The following is a 17727-nucleotide window of genomic DNA, read 5'->3' as shown; positions in this document are numbered from 1 at the left end:
TCATCATTAAAGAGGCTTTTTTTGTCTCCAAGCAGAGTGTCTTTCTGATTTGTCCCGTGCCAAAGGATACAAACTTTCCTGCTTATAAACAATGCTCCCCTAATGCTGAAATTTACTTGTAAAGGGGAACACAGAGTCTGTCTACTTTTCAAATATTTGACATCATGCCTTCTTTTCAGATCTCAAGAGTCTATGCAGATCACAAGAGTCTATGCAGAAGCTTCCCAATATCCCACTCTCACAAACACATTTTTTTTTCTATTTATAGCAACTATCAGGATCCTTCTTGAGCTCTTTTAGTCTTTAACCCCCCACCCCCAAAAGCCTCTTGAATCCTTGGATAATGGGAACTGAACAATTCATTGGAGAGTGTGTGCTGACTGCCCTTGGCAGACAGGGGTCATTGGTTGGCTGTGAATACAAAACCCTAGTTTCAGATTTAAAAGCACAAAGGATACTGCAGATGTGTTGATGCTCTTTTTAATGAATTCTATTGTCAAGTGCCTTTTCAGTAAGTTATAGAAAAATAGCCATGGAAGAAAAAATGTTGGGTGTGTGGGTCTGTAAAATAATATTTAATTTTTATAGGGCTGGTCATGGTCTTTTCAGAGGGAAAAAAACAAACTAACAGAGCCAAGAAAGTGACAGGATGCAACTCTTTTAAAAAACAACTTTTCCCCAGTTACAGTGTTCTCTGTCCAATCATATTTCAAAAGTACCATTTTGCTCCTGCTCCCAAATTGGCCATAGAAAAACTACATATACAAAAACTAGGCAGAGGGCCTTCTTGGTAGTGGCACCTACCCTGTAGAATAGCCCCCCATCAGATGCCAAGGAAATAAACAACTATCTGACTTTTAGAAGACACCTGAAAGCAGCCTTGTTTAAGAAAGGTTTTAATGTTTGATATTTTATTGTGTTTTTAATATTCTGTTGGGAGCCGCCCAGAGTGGCTGGGGCAACCCAGTCAGATGGGCAGCATACAAATAAAAAAAATACTATTACTGTTGTTGTTATATTTTGTCCTCTGATTCTTGGAGGAGGACTGTAAAATGTCTCCATATGTGATCAGAATGCTTCCAGCTAACTGCTCCCAAGGAGAGACTATAAAATTTAAGAACTCTCTCTAGCCTGTGGTGTCAGCATAACTAAAAAGGCTGTTTCCTTGATCACCAGAACCTAATGGATCTCAGATGACAGAGATGCCCATCAATTAACGTCAGAATATTTTATTCACCACTGGGCAGGTTCATGTGGAAGTAAGTGGCCAACTTCTCACTTGACAATTTATACTTTTGTATAGATGTGCAAAGGCTAAGCACACACATGCTTACATGTTGTGAAGCTCTGTCCTAGATGGACACAGGGAGGTCACAACCTGAGGCTACTGAACTGCTTATGCAAATATTGCAGCATGCAGTTTAGTTGCTCACCAGCCACACAAGGTAGCTGCACACCAACTCAAAAGCCTCAGCAGCTCTTGATGATCTTCTGTGAAGGTCTGCTTATTTTTGCTGCCTTGCTCAGGTAAAAGCAGCAGTCCAAAAGTGCAGTAGTCAGTGCCTTCTATCATTTAGGGAATCAAGCAATATGTATCCTGTTTCTTTGGATGGTTTATGTGTGAGTAAATTTGTTTATGTGTGGTTTTGGTTTGAAGGTAGCATTGAGGAGTTGGTTTGGGAAGCCCTAGGAAATGTTGTCCATTGAGAAATATTTCTTGAGGAAGTTCAAAACAGCTGCCTTTTTCCACATAATTTTCTCATTTGCGATTTCACTGCATGATGGACACAAGTCTTGGGGAGGCCACAGGGTCCTGGGAATTTCGTCGTCCTTGCTTTCAGCACCTATGCAATGTAAAGCAAAAGTGAAGTTCAATATGTTACCACCACAAAGCACAAAAGGACATTCTTCTGTAGTTGAAACTGCTTGAAACTGAATTGTTTGTAAAACTATGTTTGGTATGTTTAAAGTCTGGCCTGGGGGCGTAATCTGCTCCGTCAAATCCCTAAAAAAAAGCTCAACAACAACAACAACTTCAATCAAATCTTGCCCTCTTTGAAAAAAGTTTGGACACCCCTGTACTATGTGGATGAGTGGCACTCTTCAAATGAAAGAGTTTGCTTTCCTTTTAAAAAAAAATAGGGATGGGAAACCTGTGGCCCTCCACATGTTGTTGGATTCCACTTCCCATCAGCCCTGGCGTGCACAGACAATAGCCAGGGATGATGCAAGTTCTAGTCCACATCTGATGGGCCACAAGTCAGAGACATAGTTTACAAAGTTTGAAGAAATCTGATTTTGAAGAGAGAGAGAATGATGTAAATAAAATGATAGCTGCCAACACTCAGATTTTAACTGGTTTGCAGTGCAGTTCTGTACAGTGTGTACAAAACTCTAGTCAGGTTTTGATACTGTAAAAACAAGGCAAAAATTAAACCTATTAAATTCTGAGAGAAATTTAAGTAGGGTATTCTTGGATAACCCTTCTATCTAAAGAATATATACATAGCAAGTTGTTGCAAACATAAAGGACATCAATGATATGCAAAAGTACCTGAATAAATTACAGGAGAGATAAAGTCTTAAAGGAAAATCTGAAAGAGTTGCTATAAGAGAAGACAGGAAACCAGGAAGAATAGACATGGGCAAAGACTTTTGCTGCAAACGTACACATTTTTCAGTCAGATTTTGTAACTGTTTCAAACCGAGAGAGTCAATAATGATTAATTATCAAGATGACTCTGTTGTTAAGAACATTTAATATCTTTAAACACATCTTAACTATGGAAAGTTTATGTTTCTATGAAGAGCTGCATTAGTGTAGGTTCATATTTTCAGCAATTCTTTATAAGTCTCCTTTCTAGTTTATCTTTCCAAGATCTCAGTTTCTCCAGAGGCTACAGATGCTGACAGCAGCAATAAAACCTGTGACTCAATATCTTGCCCTTCTTTTACTTTCTCCCTCCTTTATTCAAGGACATGATTAACTTAGGTCCATTAATTTCAATGGTCTACTCTGAGTAGAATTAACATTGGCTACAACCTCTAGAGACTAATTTTTGTCATTAAGTAAGTCCAATATGTAATTATATTAAAAACAAAGCAACAGAGGCAGATGGAGGCAACTAAAAAAGATAAACAAAGGGGAATGTTGTAAACAGTCACTAAAAAGAAAACCCCAAAGCCTGAGTTCAAGAGGTATATCTTCAACTGCTGCTGAAATGAAAACAACAGAGGTGCTTGACGTACCTGTAAAGGTTGACCACAGCTGAAAAATAGCCTCATCTTGGTCCTTCACTTCGGTGATGAATTCTGCTGGCAAACTTGCAAAGCGCTTTGCGGCCGGTGAGTAAAAATAGAAGTTTGTCATGAATTCTCTTGCTGCAGGAAAGACTTCTGATGATGCTAAGGGAAGGCAGAACAGAGAGAAAGGGCAAGGATGTCACCATGAGAACCACAGATCAGTAAGGTGGTGGTGGAGGAAATTGGCTTGACCACACATACAAAACATCTTAGGCCTCGCAAGGTGAATTCAGAAACAGGCTCTTTACTTTCCTCAAGGACAAATACTTTGCAGCCACTGCAGATAAGAAGAGCAACAAGATGTGTGGTGAGTGCTTTTCCACCTCTACTCTTGAACAGCAATGGTTGACTTCAGCAGTTACGTACTTCATTTCTGTATCAATTCACTTCTGCATTGTCCACACCACACTGCCAAACACTATTTTTTGTAGCTGAGGGAAGCACAAGGGAAATGACTGCAGAACCTTTTCCCTGCCTGCCATTCTGGACAATATTTCTGTTAGGCTGAAGGGAAAAGAGGCAGAGCCATGCACCTGGCCTCCCTTCAGCCATGAGCTTACCTGGAGGGACAAGGCAATGGGAGCCTGGTGCAGTAGGAGTACAGCAGCAGAAGCCCATTGGACGCTCCCTCTGCTGTGCCCACAACCACACTGACCTCTCTGCCACCTCCTTCCCCCCCCTCTGGGTAAGCAATAATAGGGCTGAGGGGAGGCCATGTGTCTGGCAGATCCCCTTCCCCGCTTGTTGTAATGGCACAGTACCAGAGACCCTTTTTCAAGATAAGAAGAGGGCTTTCCTCTTCCCCAATTTTGGTAAAGGGTTGGTGGGCCACTAGGAGTGGTTCTGTGAGTCTGATCTACCCTACAGGCTGCAGGTTTGCCACTCTCTGCTGCCACAGCTCAAACAGTACCTGGAGGTTAGCTAGAGCTTCAATATGGAAAACCAAACAGAAGGAACTTTGCTTACGGTTTGCCCCATCACTTTTCAGTGCTTCCTGCACTGCCAGCAGGTGGAAGATAATCCGGAGAGAGCATAAATAACTTTCGAACCCAGGTATGTTTCCTTGACATCCCACGCAGTGTGGAGTCTCTGGAAAGCTGGCATTCAGACCCTGAAAAGCATGAGGAAGCTCTTTTAATGTAATAGTATAGTGGAGGGTGAGCTTTGTCATCACTCCTCATCTTCCCTCTCTCTCTCTCTCTCTCTCTCTCTCTCTCTCTCTCTCTCTCTCTCTGTGTGTGTGTCACTTGGCACATTGTTTTTTTCTTGCTTTTATTGTTGAGTCAAGAAATCTGATGCAAAAAAGAAAAATATCCTGAAGAGAACAGAAAGAAGAGGGAAAGAATATGCATAACATTAGCCCTTTCTTCTGCCTTCCAATATATTATGTCGACTGAGCAGTTCTTGTTGAAGCATCAAAACGAAAAGGAAAGAAATTATAAATGCCACTGTTGATCACTTAACTTGTGGTTCGTGGGCATAATGCTGTGTGTGTGTGTGTGTGTGTGTGTGTTCTTTAAAGTGAAAAATCTCATTTATAATATTTGTAGCTAAATCGTATCTATATTCCTTCTTTTTAATTTACAGGGTAACCTGTGGAAGGGGAAAAGACTATGTACACAACCAAAAGCAACAATTCAACTACAGGAGTAGGTATGAGAAAGTAGCTATTTTCACTGCCTTATTTTGTATTATTGTTCTTTTTCTTGTCATTTCCACATTTTTGCAGCTGTCGAAGACGTGATGGGGCGGGGCAGAGAATGCATATCATTCTAATTCAGATAAAATCTCCTAGTTTCTCTATTTCTCTCATTCATCAAATTTTGTGTGTAATTATTTTAGCCTCTGCAATTTCCCACACATCCCACAGGATATAATTTCCATCCTTTAAATTTTGACACCACAACATTTTTCTCTGGTTTTTATTTTTGTTTGTGTCTATAAGTAAGATGAATTAAAAAAAATTAGAAGATTGAACAGCTCTCCACATATTTCTCAACTAGAATAAGCTAAGTCTATGAAGATATTCTTTGGGTACAATCTATGTTTCTCTCAGTCCAGGCAGTGATGGTCTCAGTGATGGTCAGGACCTGACACACATGAACGTGAAGCCAATTTGGTGCCTTCAACTACAACTCCCATCATCCCTAACGATTGACTATGCTGGCTGAGATGGGAGATGTGTCCAAAACAGGCTTCTGCTGCCATTGAACATTCCCCCAAGAACCCCTGTACCTTGCAGAGGACATTCCACAGCAAGGATATAGAAGTTTCTTGGCACATGGTGGTGTGGGGAAAGTTCTCTGAAGATAAACGTTTAAAAGCTACTCAGTTAGAAATTCTGGAAAATGGGGTTGGGGGAAGAGATGCCATAGACACAACTTGGCTGGAAAGAATCTCCTTGTTTAGTTCATGTACCTCTTTTGCAGCCTTTAAAGCTTCTATCCATTCATCCCGCGAAATATTTATTGACAAGTTGGACTCCTGCCACACTTCCAGTTTGTGAAGGTAGTTGTGGACCGCAGAGCGCTCAGGAAAATACTGAAACAAAGCAATAGGAAACAAGATTAATAAGAGGAGCCCAGTAAACTTCTACCTGTGATGGAACTGAATGAAAAGTGGTGTGTGTGTGTGTGTGTGTGTGTGTGTGTGTGTGTGTGTGTGTGAAGCTCTGTAGGCTGTTCGCTGAGCTGTGTACATACTGCAGGGCTATGTAAAAACAAAGTACTGTGTTGTACACCACCAAGTCATCCCCAAAGAGCAAGGATGTCAACCTGCATAATTTGACTTCCTCTCTTTGCCCCCTGCCCCTACAATGTGCTCTCGGGGTTCTACCAACCCACTTGGGCAGACAGGGGAGGGGCATGAGAGAGCAAATTGGAAGTTCCAATGCACTTGCACTCAAGGGAGAATTTGGCTGGACACAGAGTTCAGGTACTTGAGAATCTTAGTTTTTCTTTCTTTCTTTCCAAACCCCAAACTCCCCTTGTACCCAGGTAGGTGTATGTACTAGGAGATCAAAGGCACAATTTAACTTTAAATTAATGTCAGTTTGACACATTGTATGAACCAGGAATCCTGTTCCCGCTACAAAGGAGCCAAGGTTAAGCAATCAGCCGTCTTGAGCTGCTATTATCAGAAAGCAGATTAAGTCCTTGGATTTAACTATTCCACCAATACCACCTTTTGGAATCTACCTTCCAGGTAGAAACACAAGGCACCTGAGGTAACCTGAGGTAACCCAGGATGATACAGTGGTCCGTGGTGCTGAAAGTGTCATGCCCCCACCATTATTAATTAAATAAATAAATGTTGCTGGGGATTGAACCTGGCACCTTTTGCATGCAAAGCAGATGCTCTAGCGCTAAGCTATGGCCCTTCCTCACTCCTGTTAAGACTCTCCTGGCACCAAAAGTTGGATATCTCCAACACGAGGTCCAAGAGCACCTCTGTCTGCTCAGGCAAAGCAAGGTAGACAATACAACCAGAGATTCAGTCCTTTCTTCCATGCTTTACCCAAATACTTGGTTCATACATTGCAAGGGGTTATTCTCACCAACCCTGTTGGTTTTTTTTTAATCAGGCACCTTGCCATGCAACCCACACACCAGAAGCATAGCATCAACCATATGTTTAATTCATCACATTAAGCAAAGAAGAATTACGTTAGAGCAGTAGGGACCCTTTCTTTCCCTCCAGGTGTCTCTGGCAAGTGAGCAGCTGCAGTAATTCAGGCAGTTGCTCAGTAGCCTGGATGCTCAAAGCTTCTAAGTAGATCAATCAATCTGAAACATGGCTTGCCATCACAGCATGGGGATACAATACAGAGTGTTAAAACCACTCCAGTGTCACGATGCAGCTTTCTCTTCAGTAGTTCAGCAGACAGACACCTCCACCTGAGCTATTCTTCCTCTGTTCTCTCTCCTTCTCTCTGCAGGTTAATTTGCTCAGATTTGCAAGCTCAGCGTGCTCAAGATGGATTAGGAGCTCACGGAGCCTTCTCTGAAGAGCAGCAATCCATTTCTTTGCCTAGTGATTTTTTTCCAGGCAACTCAGTCAATAGCTCTGTGATCTCAGCCCACAACCAGGAACAGGCTCACAATCCCTTCTAAAGTTCCCAACAACTCTTCCCTTTAATCAAACCACGTTGTTTCAGAGGAGGTAGTTTAAGGCCTTCCCTCTAGAATGCTGACTCACATTTCAAACAGTCTAAGTAGCATACCAAGCAGGAAACTGTTCTCTAGTCTAGCCCAAACTCCCATAGTTCTTTTGTATTCTCTTCCTAGTATTAACTTTTTTTTGGGGGGGGAGGAACCCCACTGCTAGATTGTATGCAGGAACCATTCTACTATTCACACCATGTCTTCCTTCAAAGCCTTACATCCAACTTCAGGTACAAACTCTCAAAATTGGATTTTTTTCCAAGTAGGAAACTCTGAGTCTGAGATGGAACTCTGATAGATTTATGATATTTATATTCTGCATGTGGTTGCTGACAGGCAGACAGAAAGACAGAAAGACAGAAAGACAGAGAGAGAGAGAGGGGGGGAGGGGGAGGGAAAGGGAACTGGAGGAATGACAGGTTGACCAGGGGATGGACTGAGTGGGACAACAGATGGAGAGGAAACGGGGAAATTGGCTTGTTTTAATTGTGTGTAGAGCAACACTAGGAAAAGTTTGCTTGCTGATACCGTCCACTGCAGAGTTTCAAACATAAACGCCACTTCCCCTCTCAAACAAATCTGCCTTTAGCTAAGGGAATATCACAAGGCTAGGCCAAAATTATGCAGGAATGCAAAAGAACAATCTTACACAGTTAAGTTTTAAACTTGACCATGTCTAAAAGCCACCACCAGCCTACTTCAGGAACTGTTTTCCTCCTGAAAACATAGCTTAAAAATAAAATAAAATGTGACAAGCATAGTTTTTATTTACTGCCCCAAAGGACCAAGTAATCGCTCACAGAGAACTTTTGAAAATGAGAGAGCCCAAAAGAAAATTAAAAGATCTCGCAAAACATTCAAAAACGGAGTCGCTACTATACCAACAATAGAGAAGCCTGGATATACTGTATGTAGAAAACTTACCTTGGCCAGTATATGCACATACTGCTTCAATGCAGAGAGCCTCTCTTCAGTGAAGTTGGCTAAACTTACTTCAATTCTGTGCAGGCTGCAAAGCACCGCATACTCCAGGTCAGCCATGCACAGCTGTGTCCTGTGACAGATAAGAGGGTGGAAAGATAACCTCATCATTGAAGCAGCCATATCATCTATATCACAAGAGGGCAGACTTCAGAGGTCATCTGTGTTTTTACCAGAGATGAATCAACTGGAGCCTAGTGCAAAAGACACCCTAAGGAATTTTTAGGCCTGAAATTTGGTTTTTTGAGCACCAGAGCCAGAGGCGTACCTAGGGGTTGACTAGGTTGGTCCCTGCCAAGGGCACAGGCCTAGGGAGATGCAAAAATTGCACCTCTCCACTCTGTCTTGGCTCCTTTGGCAAGGGCGCAAGGGACAGGGGGTGGGGCGCCAATGCAGCTCCTTGCCAAGGACACAAGGGAGCCTAGTATGCCTCTGACCAGAGCAGAATGGAGTTCACATCCCTTCCACAGAACAATCCGTTCCTGGTTTCCTTAAGCTTTTTTTCTATTTCCGTAGCATCATTTATGGTAAAGAGAGCATTTGGGTTTTGCTGCTGGGAGTCAGAAGTCCTTGCCCATCTATTGGAAGTTACCTAGAAATCTATACCACTCCTGATCTACCCTGCAGGAATCAGGAACTGGCTTCTGAAGAACCAAATCAGGGCCCACTTTGGCACCACCTGGACCACAACTCAGGTTGCTGCTCAGGGACTAACAGAGTCATCTTCAGTAGAAGGCCTTCTTCCCTTCTGCTCCCAAAGCTGTGCCTGATCAGCTACTGAATGCTCACCAAGTGTCAAGGATGACCAGTGTTACATAAATGCAGTGAGAACAGAAGAAAGGGGAGGCTACTAAAATGGCTCTTGCTTCTTACCTGTCTGCTACCTCCCAGGAGTCAGGGGTAGCCTTTGTTTCTGCTATTGGTGGCTTAGAAGTGCCAATGATTTCTCTCTGGACCCCAGGTAGTGTCCGCAGGAAGTCTGTGTAGAAGGATCTTGAATTGTTTGCCCTGTGAAGGAAGTAAAATATGAGAGGAGACTCTACTCTAAGATGGCAGGCAATTCTGACCTTCTGATGCAGGAGGTCTCCCTTTGCTACAATGCCATGGGCCATGCTGAGGCTGTTGGGGGTTTGACTCCAGTTGCAACTGCAGGTCACCATGTGGGCATCCTTGTTCTAACCCATTTCATGCAGCCTCTTCAGTTCAGCTGCCATAAAACCTGTTCAACCCCATTCAAGGTATGCAAGAGAGAAACAGTGCAGGGCACTCCATTGTGTAGCATCAACATGCACCTATGCACACAGCTACACATCTCCAGCACCACTGCCAAAAATGTTTCGGATTTTGTCTTAAGGAAGCCCAAATCTGCTCCCAGAATGAGGTATACCACCCATTATCTAAAAACTGAATTGTGCAGAATTATAGGGCTAGAGCAGATCCTGTCAGGTTGCAATTTGACATGCAATTCAGCATATGCAGTATGATATGGACCATGTATTTCCCCTGCAAAAATTCCTGATGCACATCATTGATTTTAGTGGCTGAACTTTAGTGGCCACTGAATTCCTTCAGATGATGGAATTTAGGTTCTTTTAGTTTAGAACTCAAGACACACAGGCCCCTTCTGCACTATGCATTTAAAACAGTATTATACCATTTAAAACTGCCATGGCTTCCCCCCGAAAGAATCCTGGGAGCTGTAGTTTGTGAATGGTGCAGAGAGTCATTGGAGACCCCTATTCCCTTCACAAATCAACAATTCCCAGAGTTCACAGGCTGTGTAATAGGAAGACATAAGTAATTGCTCAATGGGGGTTTGAAGGAATGTAGCTTATAAATCATATACACAAGCACCATGAACACTGTTATGCAAAAGCAGCTCATATATGTATGTTGATTATGGATACCAGCAGCAACTCACAGAGGGATGGGTGTGCAAGAGCCTTTGCTTGAATACAGGAAGCCAGAAGGGAAGGTGGTGACCTTGCATCTAGCCACTAGCTCCGCATTGCTCTTCAATACTCTCCTCACAACAATGTTTTCATACTGGGCCATGTCCAATATGACCTAAGATCAGAAGTGCACATTGCATTACAAATGGAGTTGCTCTTTTAGATTCACAAGCAAACCGTCTCCCTTTCCTCCTCTTAATGCTTGTCTACCAAGTGATCAGATCATTTCTGCTGCACCTCAACAGAGTCTTAGTACCTACTTCATTGAAGATGGTGCTGCTCTGGATAACGCGCATGCCTCAGATGGTTCCTTTACAAACAGCTGAGGGTGTGGAAGGGCAGAAACAGCAGAAGACAGTGTCTATGCCCTTTTCTCCCAGAGAAAGCCCAAGATGGACCAGTTAACCTTTCCTCACACAGAACTATAAAAAGTATTAACTGCTTACACTGTGTAGAAGTTTAGGCAAGAACCTTAATCTACAGCTGCCCTTTTTGTGTGTGTGCGTGCCACCCAAGTGGCCTTTGTAAAGTAAATCTGCAAGTTTCTTAACTTCTCATTGAAACTGAAGGCATTTTAATCCTATAACAATCCTACAATTAATGTGAGTAAAAGTTGCTTGTCTCTAGCTGGTGACTTATTTACAGAGTTATGCAACATGCAAGTCTAACATATTTACAAGCCTAGTATCAGGCTTGTATCCAGGGTACACAGACTTCAGGCAAAAGGGGGTTTACTTTGTTTTTCACAAAACCCTTGAGATCCACCAACTGGAGATAAATTTTGGACTCATAATTCTTTTATTTTGAGTATCAGAACTTAAAAAACCTCATGGTCATAATTCCATAATTCATTCCCAGTTACCCTAATCTTTCTTCATCCAGCAGTATAATTTGGGGTCATCTTGTTGCTGATATTGTTGAACTACCCAGAGTCCAAAAACTTTGCTGATCTATTGTGAATCACACAGATCTAGATCTGCTCTATCCAACACTGTTTTTAATCAACCAATTAAAATTCACCTCTCTGCCCAAAAAGGAGTCCTCCCCCTCGAATATCAGGGCCACCTTCCTTCCCTGAATGGAGTCAACAAATTCTGTTGTACTGTAAAATAACAAAGAGAATAGCATGTTAAACAAAATTTGGAGAAAGTCCCACATGAACATTCTTTTCATGCAAATACTGGTCCTCCCAATAGTTCAACAGTTATTCATGGGCATAAATCACGCACTGATCCCTTGACGTAACTGGATTTGGCATATTGACATGTGACACTGTGGGAGATTAGAAAATTAAAATGTCTTTTTTAAATTTATGTATAAAGGCATTTATATACTGCCAACCTGTGTAAAATATCAAGGCAATGTACCAAAAATTCAATAAAACATAACACATCACCAATGATTGGCTAATCAAGAAATGTAAACAACTGTCTGCATAAAAGATCTGCCAAGCCTGAAAGTCAATAGTAAATATGCTTGCCCAATTTCTGCTGGAAGAGTATTCCATAGCATGGGACTGATGACAATAAATACCTGACTTCTTAACATATTTTGTGAAGAAATGGATTTAAAGATGCCTAAAATAGTTACCTGAGTGGAGCCAACAGTGGGGCGTCAGGGGACCACCAACTAGTTAGATGACTCTCTGCAAAGGTGATTATGTCTTCCCTCAGGCTCTGAGGGTCATCCTTAATTTCTATGAGGGGAGGGAAAGGCTGGTCATAACTCTGAGGACAGTCATTGTGCATTCTCCAACCCAAACACCACCCACAAACAGATGCCATGTGCCAGCAAAGGCTGCTTGCAAGCCAGATCCAATTTCTAACACATTTTGAATGTGAGCTTCCCTTTGGCCTTTAAACTTTATTTATAAATATTTATATCCTAATCTTCATCTCAAAATCTCAGGGCAAAGAACATTTTTTAAACAAACCCATTAAACAATAAAATCACTATTCACAAGTAAAAAAACAAACCCTGCACAGCAGCATCTTTAAAAATCCCAAGCTGAACACTAAGAATTTCCCAAAGCTTGAGTACACAGCCATGTTTTAAGGTTGCTTTGGAACAGAAACTCTGAGAAAAATAGTGCTGGTTTTTTTTTACAAAAAACAAACCATCCCTAAAATATAGTCTGGAAACCACTCTGACCTCACCTTCTTTATGGGTATTGGGTTGTAGGTTGTGTGTGCCTATTTTGGTTCTAAAACACATATCAGGACGTCAAGTTCATCTTGCCTTCAGGACCAGAACATATATTCCCATGTCTTATCTTAACATATATAAATATTTGTGCAGTGTGCATGAATTTCCAGTTTGCTAATATATTCCCATACAGGAGTGTGAACTCCAAGCTGCTGATTGTCAGAAGAGTGGCAGGTTATTTTAATTGCTCACTAAATGTGAAACATCACAAAAAGAGAAAAAGTGGGTAAAGCCAGAGAGATTGTGTCTGTCCTAGCCATTTGCACTGATAACCACCCTCCACCTTGGACAACCATGGCTCTGTAAGGCCATGACCATCTGTTTCATCTGGGTGGAGAATGGGGAGGAGGGAGCAAGAAGCTCAGTTCTCCCTCCAGCTAGTCGCAGCCTAGCAAATTAACCTCTGGCCCTCATTTCAGCAGTGAGAGCTCTAGATTCAATAATTATGTGAGGTTTAGAATCAATTTCAGGATACATACCTTCAAGCTTTATGCCATCGCCAGCATATGTAGAGAATGGCTTTAAAAACTGGAAGGAAACAAACCAGAGAGTCAGGTTTTGCTTTGGGCATCATATATTCCAAGTCTGCTACAGTACGTAGGGTACGCACCATACTGCCTAAGCACAAGGTTGCAAGTTGGGGATTGCACCCATCTGTTTAGAAGATCTGGCAAGGAGGATGAAGTCATTTTTGGACATTTTGGTGCTGCTGGATTCTTCTGGTGGTGATTGACTGGATTGCTCTGGCGGCCTCATCTTCTTCCTCTCTTCTTTCCTTATATTGCTTTCTATTTGTTATTGCTGCATATTGCAATATGTACATAGCAGTTGTGAATGTTGCACATCCATAAGGAATGTACAGGGCCAGGGTCAGGGAATGGTAGTGTCAAGGACCCTAGGAACCCAAGAAGAGCAGCGACACCACTTCCTCCTTGATCGTCTGCTACCTGCTCTCTCTTCCATATGGAAAGCATAGGGACAGTGGGTCCCAGTGCTACTGCTGCCAGTAAATAAGTTAGACCTCTGGTCTTCAGAGTGCAGCAGAAGGTTATCTACAATAAATGAATGACCCAGGAAGGTGTGGGTGTATAAATGAATACATTTGCCTTTTGCAAAATGTTATGGGAAAACAAGAAAATCAATCAAAAGGCATCCTCACAGTGTTGTCATAACTTCACCATAGGCTGAAACAGAGCTAACATTATGAAAATGACAAAGTGATTAACTTTTGTTACAATTTAAGACTATTGCTCATTATCTTTATAAGGATTTCAACAGATTTTGAAGGAAATACAGAGATATGAAAAAGGAGAAAGCCAGTATAGGAACACTGGAATTGTAATTATGGTGTTGTATATACTACATTTGTGGGACACGGGTGGCGCTGTGGGTTAAACCACAGAGCCTAGGACTTGCCAATCAGAAGGTCAGTGGTTCAAATCCCCACGACGGGGTGAGCTCCCATTGCTCGATCCCTGCTCCTGCCAACCTAGCAGTTTGAAAGCATGTCAAAGTGCAAGTAAATAAACAGGTACAGCTCCGACGGGAAGGTAAACGGCATTTCCGTGTGCTGCTCTGGTTTGCCAGAAGCGGCTTAGTCATGCTGGCCACATGACCCGGAAGCTGTACGCCGGCTCCCTTGGCCAATAAAGCGAGATGAGTCCCGCAACCCCAGAGTCGGCCACAACTGGACCTAATGGTCAGGGGTCCCTTTACCTTTATACTACACTTAAAAAAGAAGAACGCCTGCCCCCCCAAAAAACAAAACAAAAATCAGGTGGATCTCATCAAACTACGCCCTCCAAATTTTCACATTACCATTACCTTCACAGTTGGGTATGCGGTGACTTCAAAGTCTGAACACATTTTCTCATTGCACATCTTGCCACAATCTATCACACCCAGCTTCAAAGTAGGTCTCCAGTCTGAAAAGGCAGATAAAGCCATATGGGATGGGGAAAAGATTTAATAGGGGATGGCTGCTTAATCTATCATAGAACGCAAAGTTAACAGCACTCAATGAACGCATCAGCTTTTAAACATAGCACACACAAACACCACAGTCAAAGAAAGGAGATTGGAAAGAGTGAGTGTTCCAAAGAACAAGGGGATGAAAGGGCCAGAGGGTGGAATGTGAAAGAGAAAGAACATAGAAACATAAGAATCTGTCTTCTACTCAGTCAGACCGTTGGGCCACCTAGCTCAGTATCGCCTACTCAGACTGGTAGCAGCTGTCCAGGATTTCAGACTGGGGTCTCTCCCTTGATACCTGGAGTTTCTGGGGATTGAACTAGACCCTTCTGCATGCCAAGGCCTCAGCTGCTGAGCTACAGTTCTTCCCCTAAAAAAAAAGGCCTTGGAGACAGGACGAGTAAAGAAGGGGTGCATGCACCTGCAGAGATGAAGGCTGACATCTACATCAAGGGTGCTGCCAATTTGAATTAAAAATGGGGGGAGGGGAGATAAGCCCCACTCAGCGTATCAAACCTAAGACATGGTGCACACATACCATTTGAATGACCATCAACTTGGGGGTGTGGCACCCTCAAATATTTTATTTGGGGTGGCAAAGACCCCTCGGCCCCTAGGAGTTGTCTCCAATGCCTTACAAGGTGATGTACAGTGCAAAATAAGAGGCATTAGCTGGGGTAAAGGGACCCCTGACCATTAGGTCCAGTCGTGGCTGACTCTGGGGTCGCGGCGCTCATCTCACTTTATTGGCTGAGGGAGCCGGCGTACAGCTTCCGGGTCATGTGGCCAGCATGACTAAGCCGCTTCTGGCGAACCAGAGCAGCGCACGGAAATGCCGTTTACCTTCCTGCCAGAGCGGTACCTATTTATCTACTTGCACTTTGACGTGCTTTCAAACTGCTAGGTTGGCAGGAGCAGGGACCGAGCAACGGGAGCTCACCCCGTTGTGGGGATTCGAACCGCCGACCTTCTGATCAGCAAGTCTTAGGCTCTGTGGTTTAACCCACAGCGCCACCCGTGTCCCATTAGCTGGGGTATCTAGCCTTTTTTGCCTCAAGGGCCACACCGACCCATGTTCTATGGGGCAGGGGGTTGTCAAAGTGGGCATGGCCACTGTCTGCTGGCATTCAGAGACCACCTACTCAAATGGAAGAAGCAAGAGATAGGGTGGTTCAAGCGGGAAATACCATGGGAGCGCCACGGAGCTTTAACTCAAGGCAGAGAGCTGGCTGGTGTCTCGAGGGTTGAGCAGAGAAGGGGGAATGCACGAGCTCCTGTCCCTTAAGATGCAGCAGTAGCCGCTCTCTCTGAGCATGACATGGGCTTTCTCTAAATAAGTTGGAGGGGCAGCCTCGACGCCCTGATAATTCTGCCTTGAACAGCGCGCAATGCGACTGTTCAAGGGAAAGAAAATCTCTGAGCATGCACAGAGGGTCCTTCCGTCACATTCACCAGCCACCAACGCCAAATCTGACGGTGAAGGGGTGTGTGAGAGACAGGTATCCCGGCAGCACAATTAGCCCGGCTTGTCCTACCCTTTATATCCTGGGCGAGCGCTCGCCACGTGGGGGCGAAGGCGGCGGAGGCGGCAGACCAGCGCGCGTAAAACTGGACAACCCAGGCGCTGCGAGAAAAGAAGAGGCTTTGCAGCGTGTCCGGCTGCAGCTCCACCACGGGGTCGTGGGGTCCGTAGCGAGAGACGCCGCAGGCCTGCGACGGCGGGGAGAAGAGGCAGGCGGCGGCCAGGAGGACCAGGCAAGCGGGCAGCCCTGGCCCGACTCGGGGGAGACGCCTCGGCATGACGAGCAGCAAGATCTGGGTCGTTGGGAGGGAGAGAGGCGCGCACACTGCTGGGTGTGCAGCGGGGGAGAGCGAGGTGCTTTTAATGGAATCCACCAGGCCCGCCCCCAGACCCCCCCTCCATCATGCCCACCCTCCAGACTTTGGAGGGCGCACGATGGGGTGGATCCTCTGCGACTCCATCCAGTCCCGGAATTGGAGGGCTTCTGTGCCAGTGTCCCCGACGTTGTTTGCCCAGGGCGTCGAAAGCAAACTCGGCGCGACGCCGCTTCCCGCTCAAAGGGAGGGAGAGGAGGAGAAACTAAGTAAAGTTGTTCTATTACCTTATTGGAGACAAAGGGCAAGAAGCATGGACGTAGCTGGGGGGGGGCAGGGAGGGACAGCTTCTCCCCCATCAATAAAAATACATAGCAAACTGAGGTTCTGCCCCTCTAATAAAAGGCTTCCCCCCTCCCCAACAAAACTCCTGGCTATGCCCATGGCAAGAAGTATGCAATTCTGTTGGCCTAAGTTGAGGACGCGGGTGGCGCTGTGGGTAAAACCTCAGCGCCTAGGACTTGCCAATCGCATGGTTGGCAGTTCGAATCCCCGCGGCGGGGTGAGCTCCCGTCGTTCTGTCCCAGCGCCTGCCAACCTAGCAGTTCGAAAGCACCTCCGGGTGCAAGTAGATAAATAGGTACCGCTTTATAGCGGGAAGGTAAACGGCGTTCTGTGTGCTGCGCTGGCTCGCCAGATGCAGCTTGTCACGCTGGCCACGTGACCCGGAAGTGTCTCCGGACAGCGCTGGCTCCCGGCCTATAGAGTGAGATGAGCGCACAACCCTAGAGTCTGTCAAGACTGGCCCGTACGGGCAGGGGTACCTTTACCTTTTTAAGCAACACAAGAGACACAGGTGCATGCTGTTCAACAGTCAGGACATTGCAATAAACAGAATGTGCAACGTAATGAAGGAGCTCCCAGGATACAACACCTGTATTGTGGGAAACAGCATGTAAAGAGAAAAGAAAAATGCCCAGGATATGGACAGCATATGGACAGCGTGTGGCAAGCTGTGCATTTGTATCAACCCTAACCTTTGAACAGAGTACTATAACACATTCATTACCCACTACCAACCATTGATGATGTGACCTATTCTGAACCAATGTTCTCTCATGGTTTCCCATAAAAAAGAATGGATTCTGGCACATGCAACTTGACACAGAGTCAAGGTATCTGACCGCTTTTGCAACTCCTGTTGGCAGATAACGTTGGCTTCAGTCCAGCCCCTGAAGTATTTCAGCACTGATTGAATCAGGAGCTAGAGATCAGGACAGTCAGAGAGAGTTAGGAGTTAAAGAAAGCTTATTGGA

At 44.3% G+C, this 17727-nt stretch overlaps 1 protein-coding gene across 1 annotated transcript; it reads right to left on the bottom strand.

Moving 5' to 3' along the window:
- Positions 1–1005: 1005 nt before the first annotated feature.
- Positions 1006–16431, bottom strand: LOC128407559 (sulfhydryl oxidase 1-like). Its single transcript, XM_053376063.1, has 12 exons — positions 16111–16431; positions 14429–14529; positions 13084–13132; positions 11990–12095; positions 11420–11501; positions 10369–10514; positions 9321–9455; positions 8391–8520; positions 5722–5844; positions 4270–4414; positions 3250–3405; positions 1006–1844 (listed from the first exon to the last, which is right to left on the bottom strand). The coding sequence occupies exons 1-12, from the start codon at positions 16373–16375 to the stop codon at positions 1687–1689; spliced, it is 1596 nt and encodes a 531-aa protein (XP_053232038.1). The 5' UTR covers positions 16376–16431; the 3' UTR covers positions 1006–1686.
- Positions 16432–17727: the final 1296 nt, after the last annotated feature.

Source organism: Podarcis raffonei, chromosome 2, assembly GCF_027172205.1.
Source record: "Podarcis raffonei isolate rPodRaf1 chromosome 2, rPodRaf1.pri, whole genome shotgun sequence".
NCBI lineage: Eukaryota > Metazoa > Chordata > Lepidosauria > Squamata > Lacertidae > Podarcis > Podarcis raffonei.
The sequence above is the reverse complement of the archived record's forward strand: the minus strand, read 5'-3'. Positions and strand labels throughout refer to the sequence as shown.